We start from the raw sequence: 21,268 nt of genomic DNA on the forward strand, positions 1-21,268 counted from the left end.
CCAACAAAATCATATGACTACTCTAAAATGTATGACTGTGTTGTATGTTAATTGCCTTTGGGTGTGAAACTGTTGTTGGATCTGATAACTGAAAATTGGTGAGTCACCAGGAACCCGGCGCTGATTAGATCTGTGTCGTCTAGAACTTGCTACATCTATTAATCTGCTCATGATGATCAGCAGATGAGTTTATTTCTTTAAAAAAAAAAAAAAAATGCTGCATTTGATTTAGATGTCCTCAATTATTGAGATGATTTGATATGACATGATCCCACACTGTGCGAGCTGACTTATGGTCTTTCAACCCGGTGCTTGTTTATTCGTCATCTCGTAAAAAGTTGAGGATTATGACAGTGCTAAGATATGAGCAAGAGCTCACTCTGCAGGATGCTGCAAATGAAAACCATTTAAACCCCTGCAACTTAATTAACCAACCAGCTGGAGTCACGAGTTGTGCATCCTGCAAAGACACTTAACAAAATGTTGTTTGGACAACATCCCAACAGTACTACCGCTAATTATTTGCAACAGTGAGGTAATTTACGGATCCCAAGAGTTATTATCTTCTCTCCCACACCCACTGCTACAGGTCTAAGGTCAGGAGTCATTTGCAGAGCAGAAACTGTAAAGTAATTTCACTGTCTTCAGCAGCAAGGTGAGTGCTGATTTGGGTTATATGGAAGTTAAAAGATGCCAGATTAAAATTACGCTACGTTTGATTGAAAAGGAAAAGTTTTTAAGACGTCTAGAGCAGTTGTTCCAAACTTTTTTGGCTTTTTGCATCCATTTCTTTTGAAAATATTTCACAAAAAATTCAAAAATTAGAGAAAAATCCTCCAAAATGAATAGCAGAACTTCTTTCCTTTCCCATTTATCATCTTGTAACCCCAAGTTGGGAACCACTGATCTAAAAGCATTTAAATGACTACATGGACTCTCTAAGGTCATAATGTTGTCTAAATGCTGCTGAAATTATAGTCATTAATAATCTTAAACATCTAAAAAACATTAATTTTTCAACCGATGCTTAATTTAGACATCTTTTTGACCTTTTTGAATTAAAAAGCATGCCTGCACAGGGACTGATATCAGCGCTTGAAGGTCGCTCTCTTTGTTTGTCCGCCACACTAGATCTCCACATACACAGGGGGGAAAGTTCAAATATTTGTTTATTTTCTCAGCAACACTGCGTGCGACACATGTTCACAGCTACAGAACTCTCCAGTACAAACACAGCTCATACACATTCAATGCACAAGTTTTCCCAGCTGGTCCAGGAATTCTTACTGTTTTACTATCAGTGTGTGTGTGTGTGTGTGTGTGTGTGTGTGTGTATATGTCGCATCGCTGGACCTGTTTCAATGAGCTGTTTGTTTAGGTTGGAGCGTAAGAAAGAAAAGACGTGTACGATTATTGAAGTTTACCCCGGATAATAAACAGATTTAGGCTCAAGTTCACAGAAGGAGAGCGAGCTCGGTATATGTTGATGAGACGGAGCGTCTGAGAGCTGAGAGAAAGCCGTGATTAGGTGCGAAAAAAGCCCCCCGGTTAAAACAGCAATCAAACACAATGAAATTTGCCTTCAATTTTGTGCTTCGTGCAGGAAAACAAACGGGATGCGTCGTCGTGTTTTCATAGCTTCTCAAACATACTTACAGTAAAAACCTTCCAGAGTACATACACAGGTATATATGAACCGTAGTGCCAGAGGGACGGGTTTAGCCTGGATTTATTAAAGTGTCTGTGAGGCGGTTAAGTGTATAAATCCATTTCTCTTAGGAAAACAAAGTGAACGTTGCATACAGAAACAAAGCGAGGTTGCGTGTACGTTGTTTTCTGAATTTGTCCATGTGAACCGAGCCCTTTTCAACAAACACATGTAGCGAAACTGCACACACACACATATATATATATATATATATATATGAATACACACACACACACTCCCTCGCTGCATGCCGCTGACCGATCATTGACAACTACCAGATGGCACGGGGGAGGAGGCTAGACAGTGTGGATAAATGAGGGTGTGTGTCAGAGTGTGTGTTTGTCTTTACACTGAATGTGACACTGGATGATGTGTGTGTCTGTTGAGCACAGACTAGCTTGGATTCGGTGTGTGTGTGTGTGTTTATCTGCTTTATGTGCATACACGTGTATGCATGTGCGTGCCAGAGACATGTAGGGGGGAGGGGTTTGAGTCTGTTCTAGTCGGAGCATGGTTTATGTCTACGAATATCCTCTCTCGTGTCTTCCAAATCTTTCTTTCTGTGCGTCTGTGTCCCGTTACTAAATGTCCTCTGTGTTTTGCTAAAAATTCACCTTTTCTGTGTTCACTTGACAAACTTTTGCCGAGGGACTCTGTGTTCCAAATTTGCAGCATATGGGTCTGTTTCCAGCTGCCATATAGAATCAGAATTACTTAAAAATGTTTGCATGTGTTTTTGTGCACGCATCAGTGTTTCCAGGTGACTAAAGTGTATCTCTTGTGTCTGAATGTTTCAATGCGGGTGCACTTGAATCAACTTTTAAGCAACTTTTCTGATCAACTAACCATTAAAACAAACACATATCATTGGCACTTTAAATGGCTGGTGTGTATTAATGTCAAATTTAGTGTCGGTGCCTAAATTCACATTTTAGTTAAAGGGAAGATGAAGCTTTTTGGTTTGTGCAACTAGTTTAGGTGATTTGCAGGTGAGAGGATATCTAGGCATCTAGATAAAAACTGGGCAGAGTTTCACCAACATTTCAAGGGCTGTATTTTAATATGAAGCAGGTTCTACCTACAAGTTGAAGTCCTTAAAAAAACTGTCAAAACAACTGTTTTGTGTGACCTAAATGTCTAAAAATCCTTGAACTTTTCAGCCGACTTTAGCCCAGCTTTTTAATCTAAATTCCTAGACCTTTTTGTCTTTTGATCTCAAAACCATGCTCACTGTGAGTGATGTTGCCCATGTGGATTTGTTTCTGTCATCTTGTTGACATATGCCATTCGTTTTCTGGTTGGTTGCTTAACCGATCCTTAAAATAAAACCGAATGCAGCTTCACAGGTTAGACAGGAAAGACAAGATAGATAAAATTCTTTACGTCAAAAGGAAAGACAAAGAACGTGAGGGGAAAGCAAAAGAGAGAGAAGAGAGAGATCAACAACACAGGCTGGTTGGACCGCATACCACCCTCAGCCTCTTTCTCTCTCTCTCTCTCTCTCTCCCTTTTATCTTTTGCTGCTGGGCTCAGTCTTATTGGCATTTACAAGATTTCTCCCTCTTCCTCCTCCTTGTTTTCATTCCACTTTTCATTGCAGACTCCTTTGTTCAAAAAAAAGCTCTCTCTGTGTTGCCTCTCAGCAGTCAGTATCAGTACAAAGAGGCAACCCTTATCCATCCGCTTAAAAAAAGTCTTTGCATAAAATCCACAGCTCTAGTGTTGTGTGTGTAGATAGTCCTCAGCAAAATCCAAGTGGTTTTAAGTCCAGTCCTGGTAAAATACATATTAATTACTTTTAAAAATCACCACAACTCATTGTCTAAATCTCATTCTCAGCCATTCTTATGTACAGTACTCTCATGGCACGCTTTTTTTAAAAAAAAAAAACAAACAGATATTCCACAATTTTTTTTTTTGTTGTTGTTGTTGCTTTGGTTCGATCATTTGATTTGCTTCTGCTACCGCTCCACAGTCCCTCCTCACATCTTCGATGCAGAGGATTGAGTTTTTTATTGTCTGTACATTCTTCGGTCTGGAATCCAAATCCGAGGGTCTGATTGCTTCCCCAAAAAAAACAGGCAGGCAGCTGACTTTTTCCAAGATACGTTGAGATTCATGTGTTTGTTAGTGACGATAAAGGCAGCAGGGTGGGCGAATTTTTTTTTTTTTTTTTTTTGGGCGATTCACGTCTAACAGGAAGACCCCAAAGTCTCGAATGTTTTTCTGTGGCTTTTTTTGACATCCAAAAGACAAATTTCCTTCCTCAAGAATCAACAAAAAAAAAAAAAAAGTATATTCTCACATATGTTTTTTTTGCACGATTGCACATGTATCTCTGCATATCTTGATCACGACGGTTTGGTTTTGCTTCATGGAGAGTAAGGAAGACGGACCCACTCTTTCTTTTTTCCCTTTCACCCCATCCTCTTGTAGTGTTCCTCACTCAAGCGAAGCCTTCAAACCCCAATACTTCCATCCTTCAGTGTATCTATCCAACCAAACATTGAAGATTCAACATTCAGGTCGGCATCCCACAACTTTTTTTTTCCAATTAACGGATATTCAAAAGGCCCCAACTCATTTTCTCCAGCCCACCCATTTATCCATCCATTGTCCCTTAAGTTCCTTTTTCTTCCTTCCTTTCCTCTCAGAGGTCCAGACGGAAGGCACCAAAGTAGCTGGAGGAGTCGTCTGCGTTGACCATTGTCGGTGAAGAGACGGAGACGAAGAGTTCGTCGCCGGCCCTCAGCTCAAACAGTCCTCCTTGGTAGACGGAGTGGAGGGCGTACTCGGCATCTGGAGCCCAGCACTTGGTGCCCACCCCCTTCAGGAGCTGCAAGGATAGAAGAGAAGCAAAAATGAAGATGAGGAAGATATTCAGCAGTTTGCATCACTCCACATGACCATAATATTTTAAGTGAAAAGTGGTGTTGTACCTGTATGGGGCTCGGGTAGGAGGTTTTCTTGTAGACACATTGCACCAGCTGGTGGCTGACGCTGCGCTGGTCTCCGTCACTGGCTGCTGGGGACGGGTAACGAAAATACACCTGAGGGCAGGAGAGAGAAGGGTATGGAAGGAAAGATTAAAATAAAGCATTAGGATTGTTCCATCCTTGCTATTAAGGCATGTCGGTAACACACTGAGAGGAAATTAGGAGTTTCATCCTAGACTCCATAATGTTTGGATTTGTATGTGGCTTTTCTCTTCCTTATATCATTATAAACTAAATCCCTCCGAGATTGTAACTGTTATTTAGATTAAATAAGCAATAGGAAGACGACCCCTTGGGCTCTGAGAACCCTTTTGGGGATTCAACCTTATTTTATGGCAATTTATAGACTAAACAATTTATCAATTCACTGTCAAATATAATTGAAAGATAATAAAAAAGAGATTATTTGTCGCCATGCTTTATATTAGACCATCCACCCATATGGACACAGTTAAAAGGGGTTTTTTTTGGGATACATGAAATGGCAAAGCAAAGGTTCTTGGTGATGTAGGCCCACGTTCTTATTCTTTCTTGTCTTTAGAGCATATGTTTCTCTTCCAATCCTTGTTTGACATTTAGGATACATTGCAAATGTCCAACAAGTAGTTAGTAGGGCTGCCAATCGATTAAAATATTTAAATGCGATTAATTGCATGACTGTCCATATGTTAATGGAAAATTAATTGCCGTAAAAGGACATTTTTGAAGTGTTAATACTCTTATCAACATAAGAGTGGACAAGATATGCTTGCTTTATACAAATATACAGTATGTATTTATTGTTGGAAATCAATTGACAACACTAAACAGTGACAAAGATTGTCAGAAACCCTCACAGTTTTAGCATTTAACTTAACTTAGGGTAAACTCAAGTTCAACAGGCAACAGATGGGCACATTGGCCAGCTAAATGTTCCATTACGCCAGTACTGATTAAAGATCGCTCCCTGGATTCCTCAAGTCAAAAGCAAATCACACAATGTAATTGTGTCCAACCTCACATGGGAAAAATAAAGGCTCACAAAAACATCCCTCTGTGCTATGGGATAAAAAACAGGATAGTGCAAAACCAAGCAATAAATAAATAAAGTGAGCTGGAAACAGTGGAAAGCAAGTATACTGTAAGAAAGAAAATGACTTTAACTCTTTGGTCATCATACAGGTTGTGTATCTTCGACGCTCTCAGCGGCAATTCAAGTGCAGTCGTTGGATGCAATCTGAATTATTTCATGCAGACCTTCGTCCTCCACTATGTTGACTGGCCTGCAAGCTGTAGTCACACATCAAGCTATTGCTGTTGAAAGCTTTCTGCTTGTAGGTTTGTCCGTGGGTTTCCCTCCTACACATCAAGCCTGGTTTGCTTCAAGCAGGATGGTTGGAGGCTACTGAGGCTGCCTGTATTAGCGTTAGCTGTGTGCTTTGCTAGCAAATCCGGTAGTAACTCAGTTCACATCGACAGTAACTACACATAACTTTGGCCTTGTCAACAGATCAGTCTGACAGGGCTTTAAAACTGAACTTGCCATTCAAAATACCTTTTTATTTATCCATTGTTACTTGCCAGTTGCCATCCAACTTAAGGCTAAAGGGCTAAACATCAAGCCTGGTTTGCTTCAAGCAGGATGGTTGGAGGCTACTGAGGCTGCCTGTATTAGCATTAGCTGTGTGCTTTGCTAGCAAATGGTATTTAAGATGTACTACGGTAGTAACTCAGTTCAGGTACTACAAATAACTTTGGTCTTGTTGACAGACCCCTCTGACAGGTCTTTAAAACTGAACTTTATCCATTGTTACTTGCTAGTTGCCGTCCAGCTTAAGGCTAAAGGGCTAAACTACAGGTGAGGCAAAGGGTCAACATAACAGTACCTGCGTTAATGCCATCAAAGAATTAGTATAGTTAAAATGAATTCTTATTAACGAATTATTATTGTTTTATTGTCAAAATGTGTTCAGAAACATGTTTGCACCAAAGAAACAAACATACTATAAGTTTTCCTCTCAACAAGATGGTACCAAAAGTAGAGAATTATCACCTGTGAGTACAGGTAGTACCGCCCATCCTGAGGCACTCGCAGCTTCCCATTGGACAGGGTCATGTTGTGCAGGTGAGCTCCAAAGCTCTGATTGGCCCATGTGCGGACCACATGACGACAGGACTGGTGGAGACCTGGCGTGGGGATTGGGTATGGAGGGAACCCTGTTGATGAAGAGGCGAGAGACAGAAGGGCGTTGAGAGACGTCCAGATAAACTAATTTAAAACAGAAGTAGGAAGGATTGGGTCACAGATAAATAGTCAGAAAAACTTGCAGAACATAAAACAGAAGGAAATTCAAATCCTCTTACAAAGTCAACATACCAAGTCCAAATGTTGAAGCTCACTTCATAAAGTATGGTTCTGATAAAAAAGGAAAACAGAGCCAAAGCTCTATAGATTGAGCAAAGAGAAGGTGTATCATATCAAGGAGTGTTTGCCAAAAACCCAACAGCAGCAGCGACTAACAAAACAATGCTACAGAAAACAGAACCAGTGATGAAATATGCGACCCGAGAGCAGCACTCCTCATAGGTCAGCTTTAAAACTGCCAGAATTGAGCAACGGGGAGCATCATTCCCTAAAGTTTCGTAAAAGGTCCGGCAACAGCTGACATACTGAGAGAAATATAAAAAACTACGTTATCATTACTGTGACTGTTGTTAATCTGTCAGTGTAGTTTTGAAAATGCTGTGAAAGTGAAGATCCGATAGGTAACGCCTGAAAGTCTTCATCCTCATGAGGGACATGAAGCTCCCCTTGAGTGTTTTCATGCACATAGCGGTCATAATCTTAATTATTACTTAGTATTCAAAGCATGAAAAGCTGTTTTTTTTTGTCTCAAGTGATGTATAAATTGAGGTATATGAAATGGAAACACGTTATATCTCTGCTTAAAGACAGGAGGATGAGGACAACATGTAAATTTAAACTTTAACTGGTACGTCAAGTCTCTCTGCTCTCCCAACACCTGCCATACATAACCAAAGTGGACATATTTCTTATATTTCTGTTCATATGTGTCTGTTTCTTGCTTCTACTATCACAGTAAAATCCATAAGATTATTCTGTATCTTCTTACATGCAAAGAATCCATATTTTGAAGCATCTTTCTCTTCTAGTTTGACAGCTGCTGTCACGTAAAACTCCACGTGACCTCAGAAATATTCACTTCAGGTGCATCAGTGTATACTTTCCCCCCTCGTTTCTCAAGTCATTTCCAGTTCTCTCCACCTTTTGCCCTCCCCTGTGGGAGTGTGAAGGGTTTTAAATGACATTAAATAATGTTTGGCACTCTGGATGCAAACAGGTGTTTAGGTTTGGTCAACACAAGCGCAGGAAATAAACACCTCTGTGTGTTTTTTGTTGTTTTTGGTGAATGCAAACAGCTCGTCTGCATTCATGAGGTATAAATGGCGGTAATTTGGTGACACCTGTGGTGAGTGGTGGTTTTTATAAGACAAATCTTTAAGCATGAAGCCTAAAAATTGTGAGTGAAAATAAGAAAATCACAAAACCAAATAGAGAGACGGAAAAAAAGTCTTTGAAATCTTCCATTGTCAATAGATAAGCAACTAACAATACATTTGTAGTTGGCCTGATAAGGATGAAGTGGAGGTGATTAATTGCATTTCACCAGTGAAAAGTAACTGATAACACAGCATGACGCAGAAGCCTTGTTGCTATGGTTACCTGCAGTTAATATACAATGTGTATTGATTTGGAAAGGTAAAGGTGTTCTGCTATTATCAATTCAGCTGCCAGCCAATCAGAAATAAGTATTTTTCTGTGTCTTTGAAAGACCGGCCACTGCCTTATCCTCTCTCTGGGAAATAAAACACTGCCAGTTTGTCTGCTGGCCAACTTGTTAGACATTAGCCGGTGACCTACGACATTCATCATTTCCTCTGTATGTGTTCATGTGCAACTTTGCATATTGTGCAGGAATGTGGAGCCGACCATCAACAATGGAAGCAGAAACACTTACGGAGTTTAAATACTGCCAACTAAATCAACATGCATTATTTTTGTAATGATTAGCATTAAGATTTTTCCAAATTGCTGTTCTGTAATGGTTTGTGTCCTGTTTCTGGTTTGTGTGTGTGTGTGTGTGTGTGTGTGTGTGTGTGGTAGGTCTAGGTTAGCTAGCGCGTCATTGTTTCCGTCACATTCGTAAGATAATGTTTTATTAACAAAAAAAAAAAAGAGAAAAAAATCAAGGTCAACTCTCAAATTCTCTCTCACTGTTGCACTTCCTTATAAGAAATCCAAGCTGAACGTGTGAACCTCACCCTCTCTTCCTTCTTCCCTCACACACACACACACACACACACGTTCCTTGCCCTTTGTCAAGTCAATGGAAATAACATCAGGCAGCCTTTGCCAGATTGTCAACACCCTTAAGCTTGCACGCCAATTTCTGATGAAATGATGCAAAGGTCTGGATAACACACACACACACACACACACACACACACACGCACACACATATACACACATACCATCTTCAAATTCCACATTTTATAACACACATATGCTCCATTACTCTCATCTATAAACTCGCTGGTTCAGCCTACAACCAGTTTATTCAACTCACTTCACTCAATTTTCATTCTTCCAGAAACCCTTTGACTCAAAGAAGCGACGTCAGATCAAACCGCTGACACACACACACACACACACAAACGCCTCACCTTGAGAGCTGGTGTCTCTGAGGGTCAAGTGGGCAGACGGCCTCTGGACCACAGAGGTCATAAACTTTGACCCCGAGTTGTTGAAAGGGCGAGGCATGGTTCTCGCCTCTGAGGGGAGAGAGAGGAAATGAAAGAATGTCAGAAATGAACCTGTGGATGGATTTGATTTAAGACTCTCTCTCTGTGTGTGTGTGTGTGTGTGTGTGTGTGTGTGATGCTCACCCATGAAGGTTTGTTTTGAGATGATGTTCTCTGTCACCTGAAAGAAAACGTGCAAACATACAGGTCACAAATGTGAAGCAAAAAATTAAAAAAAAAAAACTACAGCATCATTATCAAAGCTCTTTTCTTCTGTTGCAACACATTAAAGTGCTAAAGAGTATTTGTGACTCACAGGGCAGCAGGTTGAGTGTGTTTACCTTCCAGTAATAAAGAGTTTGGAGTTTATAAATCTTAACATAAGGACTGTTTGTGCTTTTGAAGAGCAAAGCGGCTGTTCAAACCCATCCTAAGTTGTTTGCTTAACTTTTATGAGTGAGGTTGATTATAAACTCACAATCTTTCTATTGTTCCTCAGAAGTGATGGTAAAGCATCTGATACTGGATGACTAATGCTAGTTTTGTGGTTATGACTATAGATACGTGTGTGTGTGTTTGTATAGGCTGCAACAGGCGTGATATTTTCTGAACTTTGACCATGTTTAACAAAGACATCTGACACCATAACAGCATGAAAATAACAGAAAATCACCAAAAAAGCATAATATCTCCCCTTTAAAGGCTATTTTGTTTTCTGTTTTAAACATTTTCCTCAATAAAACGGTTGGAGGACCAGCGATGTCATCTTTCCTGTTGCTTCCCTCTGGTATCTGTTTCTCCTCTGCTGCCTCCCTCTATCATCGCAGTAATAAACCTTTAAAGTTCCCCTTCTTTCTTCCCCATCTTCCCTCTCCGTCCTGTCTCTGTTTTATTTCCCCCTGCTCCTCTGTGTCATCCCTCGCTCCCACCGAGCCGGGCCTCCGTTTCATCTTCCCCAGATGTAGACACGGCTAGTTCATGGAAATATATGCTGTATGTACACACACACATACACACACAGATGCATTATCTCCCCTCTCACACACTCTGTAAGTCTCCTCTTCTCACACACTCACATACTGATGCTTATTTTTGTCTTCCCCACTTTGTAAATCACCCTTCATTCGCCTTTTTTCTTCGTATACATCTCCATATATATCTTTTTACTCTTTTCTAACATGCTGTCTGTCTCTTTTTTGTCATTCTCTCATCGCTCAAAGTCCACTTCTTTAATCCTATTCCCTAAACCTTTCGCCATTATTCTTTCCTCTCTTTTTTTTTTTGTTCCATCTCTCTCCTGCTTTATTTTCCTACCATGTTATACATCTTTTCACCCCGCGTAAGCTAAAAGGTCACAAGTTTAATCACCTGTTACTAGTCATGTGGCCTGTCTAAGGTGCCCTGAAGCCCCTTCTGGTATAAATCTACCCAATTAATTTACTGAAATGCCACAAAAATCATGAATATGATTAATTTCACCACTGTTTTTAATGGTCATCCAGCTATAACCGTGGTATTATTCTTGGCAGCGGGCCTGTTTCTCCTGCACACGTTCAACCCAACCTGCAAATTGGACATGATCGCTCTGGGGTTTGGCGTGTGTGTCTGAGTGTGTGTGTGTTGGTGTGAATGCCAGCAGTCCCCCCCCCCACCTCCCACCTTCGCCTCCCTCCGTCCTCCTCTTGTGTATATCTTAGTATATCCTATATACTCTAAGGGGAACACAATACAGTGGAGTACAGAGTGTGGACTTGGCGGTGCTAGCTCGTCTCGCTACGCCTAGCGTGCCTGTCTCGGCCTCACGTTCCTCAGTTCCTGAAAGCAGAAAATTACATGCGCACAGTCACACACACGCTTAACGAAAGGGAGAAAATTGCCAACAGATTTTATGCCCCGCAGGTGGCTGCAGTTGAACAAGAAGAAAAAAGTATGAAACGCAGGGGGATTTTTTCAGACACTTGGACCCACTGTGGGGTTTTTTTTTTTTTTTCAGGGCCCTCTGTCAAGGTGACTCCAGAACAGCATGTTTTCAATATACAAGTTCAACATGTCTTGGCTGTCTTTAACGCTTAAAAGCTCACATGGGAAACTATTGGATGGCTAAAGAGTGAAATCAGCTGTACGGGCTGCATGCATAATTTATGTTCCACGCAGCGGTGGAAGCTTTCTATGGCATCCTGAGAGACTTCTGATCAGTTGAATGTTTAAAGGTGAACGCCACTGTCAATATTTTCATACTCACTGTTTGCATCTGGTTTGTATTTATAACCTACCGTATGCGGTTAAATGTGAATACATCTAGTCAAACCTGCATGAAATTAATTGCATAAAATGACATTAATACGACAATTAAGGTAGCGATGGAGGAATATTTTTAAGGAATTATTTCCTGCGCTCGTGAAGACATGACTCAATTTAGCACAATGAAATGTTAATTTTTTTTTTTTTTTTTCTGTGCACACACAACAAGCACAGATGGCTGCAAATAACGGTCTTTTCTAAAGTGGAGGAAAAATAAGCCCACGATGTCTCAAACACCACAACAAAAGAGTTGAACAATAATTACTTCCCAGAACACTTTCAGTATCTTTTAAACATATCACCAGAGCACAAATAAACAAGAGCATTTCCATCAGGTGTCATCTGGTTTCGCAACAATTAAACTGTATGTCCAATCAGTGCGTCGCTATCTCTACTGGTGGTTTGTAATGTAAGAAAACCTTCAGGGCACTTTTTTTTTTTTTTTTTAAACTCTTGTTTGATTGAGCAGCTTGAAGCGATTATTCTGCTCTTTAAATGAAAAGTCAGTTAACATAATAAGGATAATATCTGGTAATAAGGGTTTTTATTGTGGCATACCTGTCCGCTAAAGACAACAGCATGCATTTGTAACGCTGAAACCTTTCAATTATCTAATTACATCCATCAGAAATGGGTTATTTGTAGAATTTAGCCCAATAAAATGCCAACATGAATGGCCTGAATTACTGAATTACTTTGGATTAGTGTTTATTCAAATGGTAAAACATCTTGAGATAATGCTGCTCTTAGTTTTGTTACATTCAGGACGTTCATAGCTGTTTGGTTTTCTGTCCTTTAATGGAGTCTTACATGGGCTGAAACATTATAATTGTGTATTTTCAACCCTTTCTCCTAGAAATTACATTTATATACTATTAAACTGAAACAGCAGGGATGTTTTGCTAGAAACGTAATGCCGGCTGAATTACGTTTTCTCTCAACATAATAAGGAAATGTTGTTATTTGGTGAGTTGCACGAATGAATGGCGACGCCGGTTTGGTCTTCCACTTGAGTCCAGACTGAAATATGTCAACAACTACTGGATGGATTGCCATGAAATTTGGTCCAGATGTTCAAAGTCCACAGAGGATGAACCCTAATAACTTTGGTAATTCCTTCACTTTTCCTCTGGCGCCACCAGCAGGTCAAAGTTTCCCTCATCCAGTGAAATATCTCAACATCTACGATAAAGATTGGCACCAAATTGTGTAAAGACGCGTATGGTTAGAAGAACATGGATTTTACAGACTTCAGTGATGCCCTGACGCCATGAGACATTTGTGGTTTTGGGTAAAACATCTCAACAGTTATTGGATTTTTTTTTTTACCAACATGTTCCCCACAAGATTAAATATAATCACTCAAAACTTCAACTTGTCCAATACCTTCGTTTACAACCAAATAACTGCAAAATGGACATTTCTATCAGCTTCAGCTCTACTTTATTATTAGCAAATGTTATTATGCTAACGTACTAAACCAATATGGAAACGTCAGCGTGTTAGCATGGCTATTGTAAGCACGTTAGCAGGCTGACGTTAGCATTTAGCTCAAAGCATCGCTGTGCCTCAGTACAGCCTCACAAGGTTGATATTGAGGCTGTATTCTTTCCCTATTTTTCTCTTAAATGTGCAACATGTAGTTTTGCAGCATCTAATACTGTAATAAAAAAAAGAAAATATAATAAAATCTGATAAAAAAAAAATCCAAGATAATGAAAAAATATCAACTTACTGCAAAAAAAGAAAAAAAAAAATCACCAATAATTGCTTTTTAAGGATGTTTTCCATTAATGTAGTATTTTTGGAAAGTGGAAGATTACCAGCAGGATGTTGCTTAAGAATATTTAACCAAGAAGTAAAACGTAAAAGACTTCTGGAAATTGACGCTGATACCTGATGACTTCCAGCACAGCTTTCATGTGAAACCTGGAAAGAGTTACTGTGTTTGTCGGAGGAGGTTGAGAAACTTATTTGAGTCATTCACCACTTAAATAGCTGCCTGCAAATGAGCTGGAATGAATGAATGATGCTCATATAACATGTCAGAAGCTTCATATAGTGGAGTTCCTCTCTATTTTCATTTCTTCTCTCTCAGAACCGTGTTGTGTTTTATGTGCAGGTATTTTTATGGCTTAGTCTGGGAGCCGTGTAAACTGATGACTCTGTTGTTGGATGTCTTCTCAATGATGTCATCCCGTGTCAGATGTTGGGATGTCTCCTCAGCCAGTTAGAAATGTTGTGTGTGTGTTTTTTTTTGCCTGTGTCTTTCACGCTTCATTCATGCTGTCAAGGATTCCTCTTATTTTTAAATTATTTCTGAGGCTGAAAGGTCAAAAACCCAGGACCGTGTGGCATGCATACCTTTGGCGGCACCGAGATGACCTTTGATGACATTGTACGGGAGCTGCTGGAGCTTTACTTGCTCTCAAACACCTTTTGTTGTAACAGCAGCATTGTGAGTGAGCAAATAAAAAGTTCTAATCTGTCTCCATTATGAACTGTTTGGTCAATAAAATGACAATGAAAGCCCTTTTGTTTGCATAAATGAAACCCTGATGTGACCTTTACCATGAAGTAAAATACCTTCTGATCAACTTTTTTTCTAAGCAATAAATACCGTAGATCTGACCTTGACAGGCGGTTAATGACCCCCCCCCCCCTTCCACCCCATTGCCCCATGTGGATCAAAGGCTCCTAGGCTTGTTTTCTGCCACCAGGAAGTAAGTCCTGTTTATGCATTTGCGGGTTTCACCCTTAATGAGGGTTTTAGTGGTTGTCATGCGGTGGTTTACTGTGAAAGACTACACCCCTGCCCTCGTTTAATGCACCGCTTTTGTTTCCAGTAAATCAGTCTGTAGCCTCTGATGTGACAAGCTTCAAAGTTCGAATTCACTGCCAGCGTGACCTTATGTGTGTCCATATAGAGCACTGTCAGCGTTGTGTGTGTGTGTGTGTGTGTGTCTCCGGGTTTTAGAGTTGTCTTTAACACCACAAGTCCTTAAAACATCTCCAGCTGCAATAACAACAACAAACAAAACCCTGAACTCTGCTCTTTCACCCTGTTTAGAACAACAGAGACAAAAGAGAGAAGCGAAAAAAAAAAAAAAAAGTCAAGATTTCTTCACGTCATTCTTCGTCTGGCCAAAAGCTAAAAAAAGAGATACAAAGCAGAAATAAGTAACAGACATGTGAGTAAAAAAAAAAAAATTCCTTTTTGACAAGTCTCATCCATTTCTACGTTTAAGATGGCACTCCAACAACTTTGTACTGCACTGCCATAAAGCAGGAGACAGTTTTTCAAAAAAAGAAAGATTAAAAATGAAGCAGCGGAGGCCAAAATATCCTGACTTCCTGCCAATATTGTGGATCATGAATCATACATGCAGGATCCTACATTTCCCAAAATATTGCTCAACAATGTCTTTCCTTAGAAGCCTTACGCCTGCTAAATTCTCACACTCTTAGATTGTAATGCAGGTTCACTACTATTACAACAGATTTTAAGTGTAATTTGTGTGTTACATAAGCTTCCTGACAGGGTTTGGATCATCCAATCAGCATGCTTTATTTGCACAAGGCAATGCAGAGATTCAGGAGGTGCATGTGTGTGTGACGTGAATCTTTGCAGAAACATAATTCCAGCTTCAAACTGGAACAAAGCTCCTCCATATATCACCGCGGAAGACGATATACAACTGTTTTCACAGGCTAAGTGAATGGCGGAGTGCCGCTTTAACGACTGCCAAAAACAACTATGACGTAGCTGATTGTAGAGGTCTGTCTGTGAGTCCACGTTCTTGATTTACCCCCCTGGACAACTGAAATCAGAGAATCACATTTTTCATTTTTTCCTTCTATTTGATGGATCAATATAAATTATTTTCCCTCGTTTTTTGCTCTATATATCTCCGGTTTTATTGGAAAATCTGCTTTCAGAAAACACTGCGCCAGCCTGCAGCGTGCAACTTTTGTCTGTTTCAGACCAGCTACACTGTAGGTATGAAGCTAACTCGATGAAGTCATTTGTCAAGAGCAAAGCAGAGTAAGCAGGACTGCCAAAAAATCAGAAGTTGGTGGGGGGAGAAAAGAAAAGAGAAAAAGCGGAGAGGCGAGGCGAAAGATGATGGACAATTATGGAAACAAGAGAAGAAGAGGACTGAGGATAAAAAAAAAAAAAAAAAAAAAGAAAGAAAACACAGAGAGAGAGAGTCAGAGTGGACAAGTATGGAAAAAAAAAGAACATGAGGAGGACTGAAAGAGAAGATTGAGAGAGGAGAAGAAGGAGAGTGAAAGAGGGACAAGTATGCACATGAAGGAACGTTTCTTCTGCAGATTAGCGGTAGCTGCAACCCAATACTTTAATATGCTGCTCGACCCCGACAGGCCTGGACTGGCAGTGTGTGTGTATGTGTGTGTGTAAATCTTTGAGCTACGGCACCAAACTCTTATCAACTCTAATCTGGTCTAAAAGGCTACTCAGTCCGGTTTTGGTGTGCAAAAAAAAAAAAGTAAGAACTGGTTGAGTGCATGTGAAGATGTGTGTGTAGTTAATGGCTAATGCTCCTTTAGTCTGGGTTGATGATTAATAAGTAACTTTGTTAAAGCCAGACTGGTATGTACAGTCAATTTGGAGAGGAGGGAATGTACACAGAGTTTTTTAATATTAGCTTTCCTGTTTTTTCCCGGTAAGACAAGTCATCATTGTGCTGCAGATGGTAAAAACATAAGTCAAAGGAAAACTGCTGAGGGTGCAGAAAAAAAACCCCTCATGTTGTCAGCGAAAGTTGAAGTGGACAGTCCTGTTAAAGAATAAAACATCTCTCACTCTAGGAAAACAGCTCCAGAGTGATAACAGCATAAATTTTATATTTCACGGTCGGGTGTTTTCGAAGGGCTCCTTGAATATTTATCTTAATTAAAAGCAAAGACTTCAGTGTCTATGATATATCTACGAGGCTTTGGTTTTTCTTTTTCCACAACATTTTTCTCTCTTTCTAAAATCTCCCCCAAAGCCAGACCAGTAACTGATGTTTGACAGGAAAGGCCCCGTGGAAAATCAGACTTCAGTTAATTCTCCATGCACACGTCAGCGCTGATAAGTTTGTTTAGCATCGTCTGAAGAAAAATTCTTCTTCTTTGGCTTCGGACCAATCCTGTACTAACCAAGAGTCCAACAAGGCTCAACAAACATGTTAAAAGTAGAGCTGCAACTCATAAAAATACTTAAAAAATACTGAAAAAGTCCAATCGCAGTTTCTCAAAGCCCAATGCGATTCTTTTAGATTGCTTACTTTGTCTAAAAAACACTGTAAAACACAAAGATATTCAATTTACAATCATAAAGAAGAAGAAAAGTAACAAATATTCACATCTGAGCAGCTGGAACCAGCAAATATTTGGTGTTTTAGTTCAATAAGTGACAATTACACATAAAAAAAGCACTTGAGCTGCATATTGTTACACTATAATCCCCATGATGTAATAATCAGATGCATCTGTTACTTAATAAATAAATGCAGTAAGACTGAATCATACCAGCATTTAAAATGGTGACATTTTGCAGCAAATTCAGTTCATTTCAATGGAATCACTGCTACCAGTGGAAAATAAATCCACACGAGGGCTGCAATGATTATTTTTATTATCAATTATTTGGCAGATTATTTTCTCAATTAATTGTTTAGTCGCTGAAATGGTAAAAAATTGTATAAAATGGCATTCGTGCTTCCTCAGAAGCTACCGTGATGTCTTCAATTTGCTTGTTTTGTCCGACTAACAGTCCAAAATCTTAATATATTCAATTTTCTGTCATATATGACAAAGAAAAACAGCAAATCATCTCATTTGAGAGGCTGCAACCAAAGAACGTTGCTTGAAAAATAACTGAATCGATTATTCGATTGTCAAAATAGTTATTTGATTCATTGTCTTCTGATCGATTAATCGACTAATCGTTGCAGCTGTAGTGTGGAGTACAAACTTTGGCACACAAATTTGCACTGTTGATTAATAAGAAAACTGTCTTGATAGTGCTGATTTATTTATTTAACACAGGAAACAGCTTGCTAGCGTGTTAGCGGTTAGCACGCCACTTACAGCAGCTCACTAACTATTCCAATGAGTAACCACTATGTCAACAAACCTTTCTAGAGTAATTTAGCCTTTAGTCAGAGTTTAATAGCATATTTCTTCCTACTGTTTATGTTAAATGCCTCTTGGTTAGAAGTGAAGGGGAATTCTGTACCTTTTAAAGCATTGGGAGCGTTCATGCACACACACATTAAACGCTCTAATCAGATCATTACTGTCTAAACTACCACACTAATGCCAAGATAGCCCATAGTTTTAAATCAATCAGTAATGCTTTGGCCAACCGTGATTCTGATCCATCTGTGCTGCATTTATAGGCTCTTTATTGTGGTTTGGAGCCTTGTCAGGGCAGGATCTTCCAGCATCTCATGGAAAACGCTCACTTAAAGGTTCCCGATATGACGGTGGTTTGAATCCTCACACCAGCTGAGTAAATCTGGTTGCAGGAGGAAAATATTATCCCTCTTCTGCATTCTGACGCCAGAGTAGCCTGGTTTTGCAGAGCCACGGTGCCCAGAATGTACTAATATAATACTCGACTGGTTCCTTCACATGATCAGATATGAGTAGAAGGGGGGGGAAAGGAAAAGAGACATGCCAACAAATCAGATGGAAACACAAACTATTGTTGTCTGGCTCGTTATGTGGCTTTTTTTTCTTTCTTTATTAACTTACAGCTCGTCTCATATCAGATTATGTCTCGTTTCCTTCGTTCCATTGTTTGTCAGATATTTCTTGGTGCAGTGCAGCAACATTCAGCCATGGCAACAGGAAGAGACACTTTGCTCCTGCATAACACAGTGAACGTCATTTTGTACGACTCTTTTCTTTAAATGCAATTATACAAATGGTCGGTTGTAGATGCTGTATGATTGCAGAGGTTTAAATTACTTTTTTTTGCAGCACCTTCATGGTTATCAAAGTTTTCATGAAGACAACATCGACTAAATTCTGGTACTTTATGATAAAGTATAATCTTCTATGTTTATATATAGTACGCTATAAGTAAAGGCTGGTATATTGTACTGTACAGTAAGATCTGTTCTCTGAGTTGACGCCAATATTTGTATCAAACCAATATAAGCAAATATTAATTGAGCTTGAAGGGTCATTATTGATCTTGGAAATAACAGTTTGACACACACACACACACACACAAAAAAACCAGTTTAAGATCCACTTACTGGGAATTTCCTGAAGATCTCATGCTCAGACCACATAATAACAAGTGAACCGTTTCCATGACAACTGTGTAAATTCTATCTGCTGATGAAGGACTCGGGATGTGGCTGAAAGCCTCAGTAAGTGAACATATTACAGTTGGTTTTTGTGTCAAACTGCTATTTCCAAGGTTAATAATGTGCTAAAAAAAACATGTGATTAGATAGATTGTTGCACCGATGTGTCAGCGTGACAAACCTCCTCAAATCATTCCTCAGATCACTCATATGGATCTTACAGTATATTCAGCAGGGATACCGCTGTGTTCAGTCAGACATCTGACTATGATTTAGTAACACCGCGACCAAACAGGACTCGTTCATTAGCTGTTTATCGCCGAGAAGCAGCAGCGAGGAAGGGTTTCATGACAGGTAACGCACCAGTGGCCGACTCGATGCCAGCCGCTGATAACTGACCTGTTTGGTGTGGGAGTTTCCTGCCAGACAAATGTTGTGTACACTCAAGGAAGCGGTCGACTCTACACACATTAGAAACAGGAGATTGATATCACCCTTTATTGCCTTTCGAGTGTAGTTTTGCTGTGAAACTACTGTACAGTCAACCTTTTAATAGACGAGGGTATCAGCTGTTTTGCCTTCCTCTCGCTCTTTTATCGATTTTCCAAGAACAAAAACAGGATAAATCTGATTATGCGTAATAAACGGCACTTTAAAGAGCCGGTTCTCACTTTGTAGGTGTTATTTATCTCCCTATATGTGTTTTTTTTTGTTTCTTTCTGCATTGTTCTCTCTGATTTCTCTGCAAAAGACATAAACAACACCAACGCTGCAGTCGAGGAAGCAGTTTCCACACAGCAGATTATTGCATCAATTCTCCTCTCTCTTTCTCCTCCCTGCCCTGTGTCTCTTTATGTCTCTCTATCTATCCGTCTGTCACCCTTAATCTCTTTCACAACGTAGTTTTTACTCCTAAGGACACAAACAGCATGAAACTAGGCCAGGGGCGGGGTTGTCTTACAGCTTCAGTCCTCTGTTTTCTAAGACTCTCTGTGTTTTAAGTTTCGTTTCAGAGGAGTACTAATACTAATATCAATACAAATACCGGTATGAGTACGTCATATTGAAGACAAAAGTGACCTGAGACACGTGACTTTATACTCTTGTGTAGCGTAAATACTGTCTCCAAGGAAACAGGCGCCTGAGCAATGGAGCAAGTGGAGCAAATGCATCTCCATTATTCAATTAATTTAGGCTTAAAGTGCAGATTCAGGCATTTAAATGCTGATGTATAGAATATAAATTACTAAGATATACAAAAATATAGATATACAGATATATACTTGTGCAGTGATGCAGTATGTTATATAAAGTGACGCTATGGTGAGTAAATAATTAAGGTTTTTTGGGGTTGATGATGATTTTCTCTTTCTTTTGCTCCATTTTCTACTTTTCCATTCATATTATTCATATTCTTGATACAATAATCATCATTAAGACATCAATCCAAAAACAATAAAGTTATATAAATATTAGGGCTACACATGTTTGGATAAATTGATCAACCTGCTAAAATGGTTTCTGTATTACGTGTCAGGATGCTTGTTTCCAATGTAGCAGATGTTGTAACTTAAGATTTATACATGTTTTTATCTGCTCAGTTTATTAAACTCTTAAACTTAAAAGCTCATGACTCATCAAAATACTGAGACATCCGTTCTGATTTCGGTATGTGTCAAGTTCCCAGATACAATTATTTATGGAAACATTTCCGATCAGGATGTGATATGATATAAAATTAAAAGAAAAAGCACAAAACCAGTCTAAAATGCTTTCCTCAGAAATACTCTGTGCATGTATGTGCTGGCCTCCGTGATAATATCCTCGTATCTCGCTCTCGCTCACAATCACTTTTATTGTTTCAACAAGACATTTCGACCTTGTCAGTCGCTGCTGACACACCAGAAGACAACTCAGTCTTTCCAGGAATGACGTGTGAGAAGTAAAACATGTTTCAGTTGGTTCACGTTCGTAGTTCTCACATCAAGAACCCTTAAAAATGACACAAATTTAGACCAGGGGACCCCCATCTGATAAGATTTTTGCTTTACAGAAAGTCATGGAAACACATGACCATAATAATCATACACACTCTGCCACTTGAACCCCCCTCAAGGATCCTCGGGGGG

The 21,268-nt window shown here is 39.6% G+C and overlaps 1 protein-coding gene across 1 annotated transcript in view; it reads right to left on the bottom strand.

Annotated features, from left to right (window-relative positions):
* Nucleotides 1-1,151: 1,151 nt before the first annotated feature.
* Nucleotides 1,152-21,268, bottom strand: part of tnfsf10l (TNF superfamily member 10, like) — a 68,814-nt gene continuing 48,697 nt past the window's right edge. Inside the window, exons 3-7 of the mRNA XM_044342420.1 lie at nucleotides 9,652-9,688; nucleotides 9,430-9,537; nucleotides 6,737-6,900; nucleotides 4,648-4,758; nucleotides 1,152-4,544 (exon numbers count right to left, since the gene is read on the bottom strand). Of these exons, the coding sequence (XP_044198355.1) occupies nucleotides 4,359-4,544; nucleotides 4,648-4,758; nucleotides 6,737-6,900; nucleotides 9,430-9,537; nucleotides 9,652-9,688 (606 nt within the window). The 3' untranslated portion in view covers nucleotides 1,152-4,358. The remainder of the gene's footprint in view (nucleotides 4,545-4,647; nucleotides 4,759-6,736; nucleotides 6,901-9,429; nucleotides 9,538-9,651; nucleotides 9,689-21,268) is intronic.

The sequence above is a fragment of the Thunnus albacares genome, chromosome 22 (assembly GCF_914725855.1).
Source record: "Thunnus albacares chromosome 22, fThuAlb1.1, whole genome shotgun sequence".
Classification (NCBI taxonomy): Eukaryota; Metazoa; Chordata; class Actinopteri; order Scombriformes; family Scombridae; genus Thunnus; species Thunnus albacares.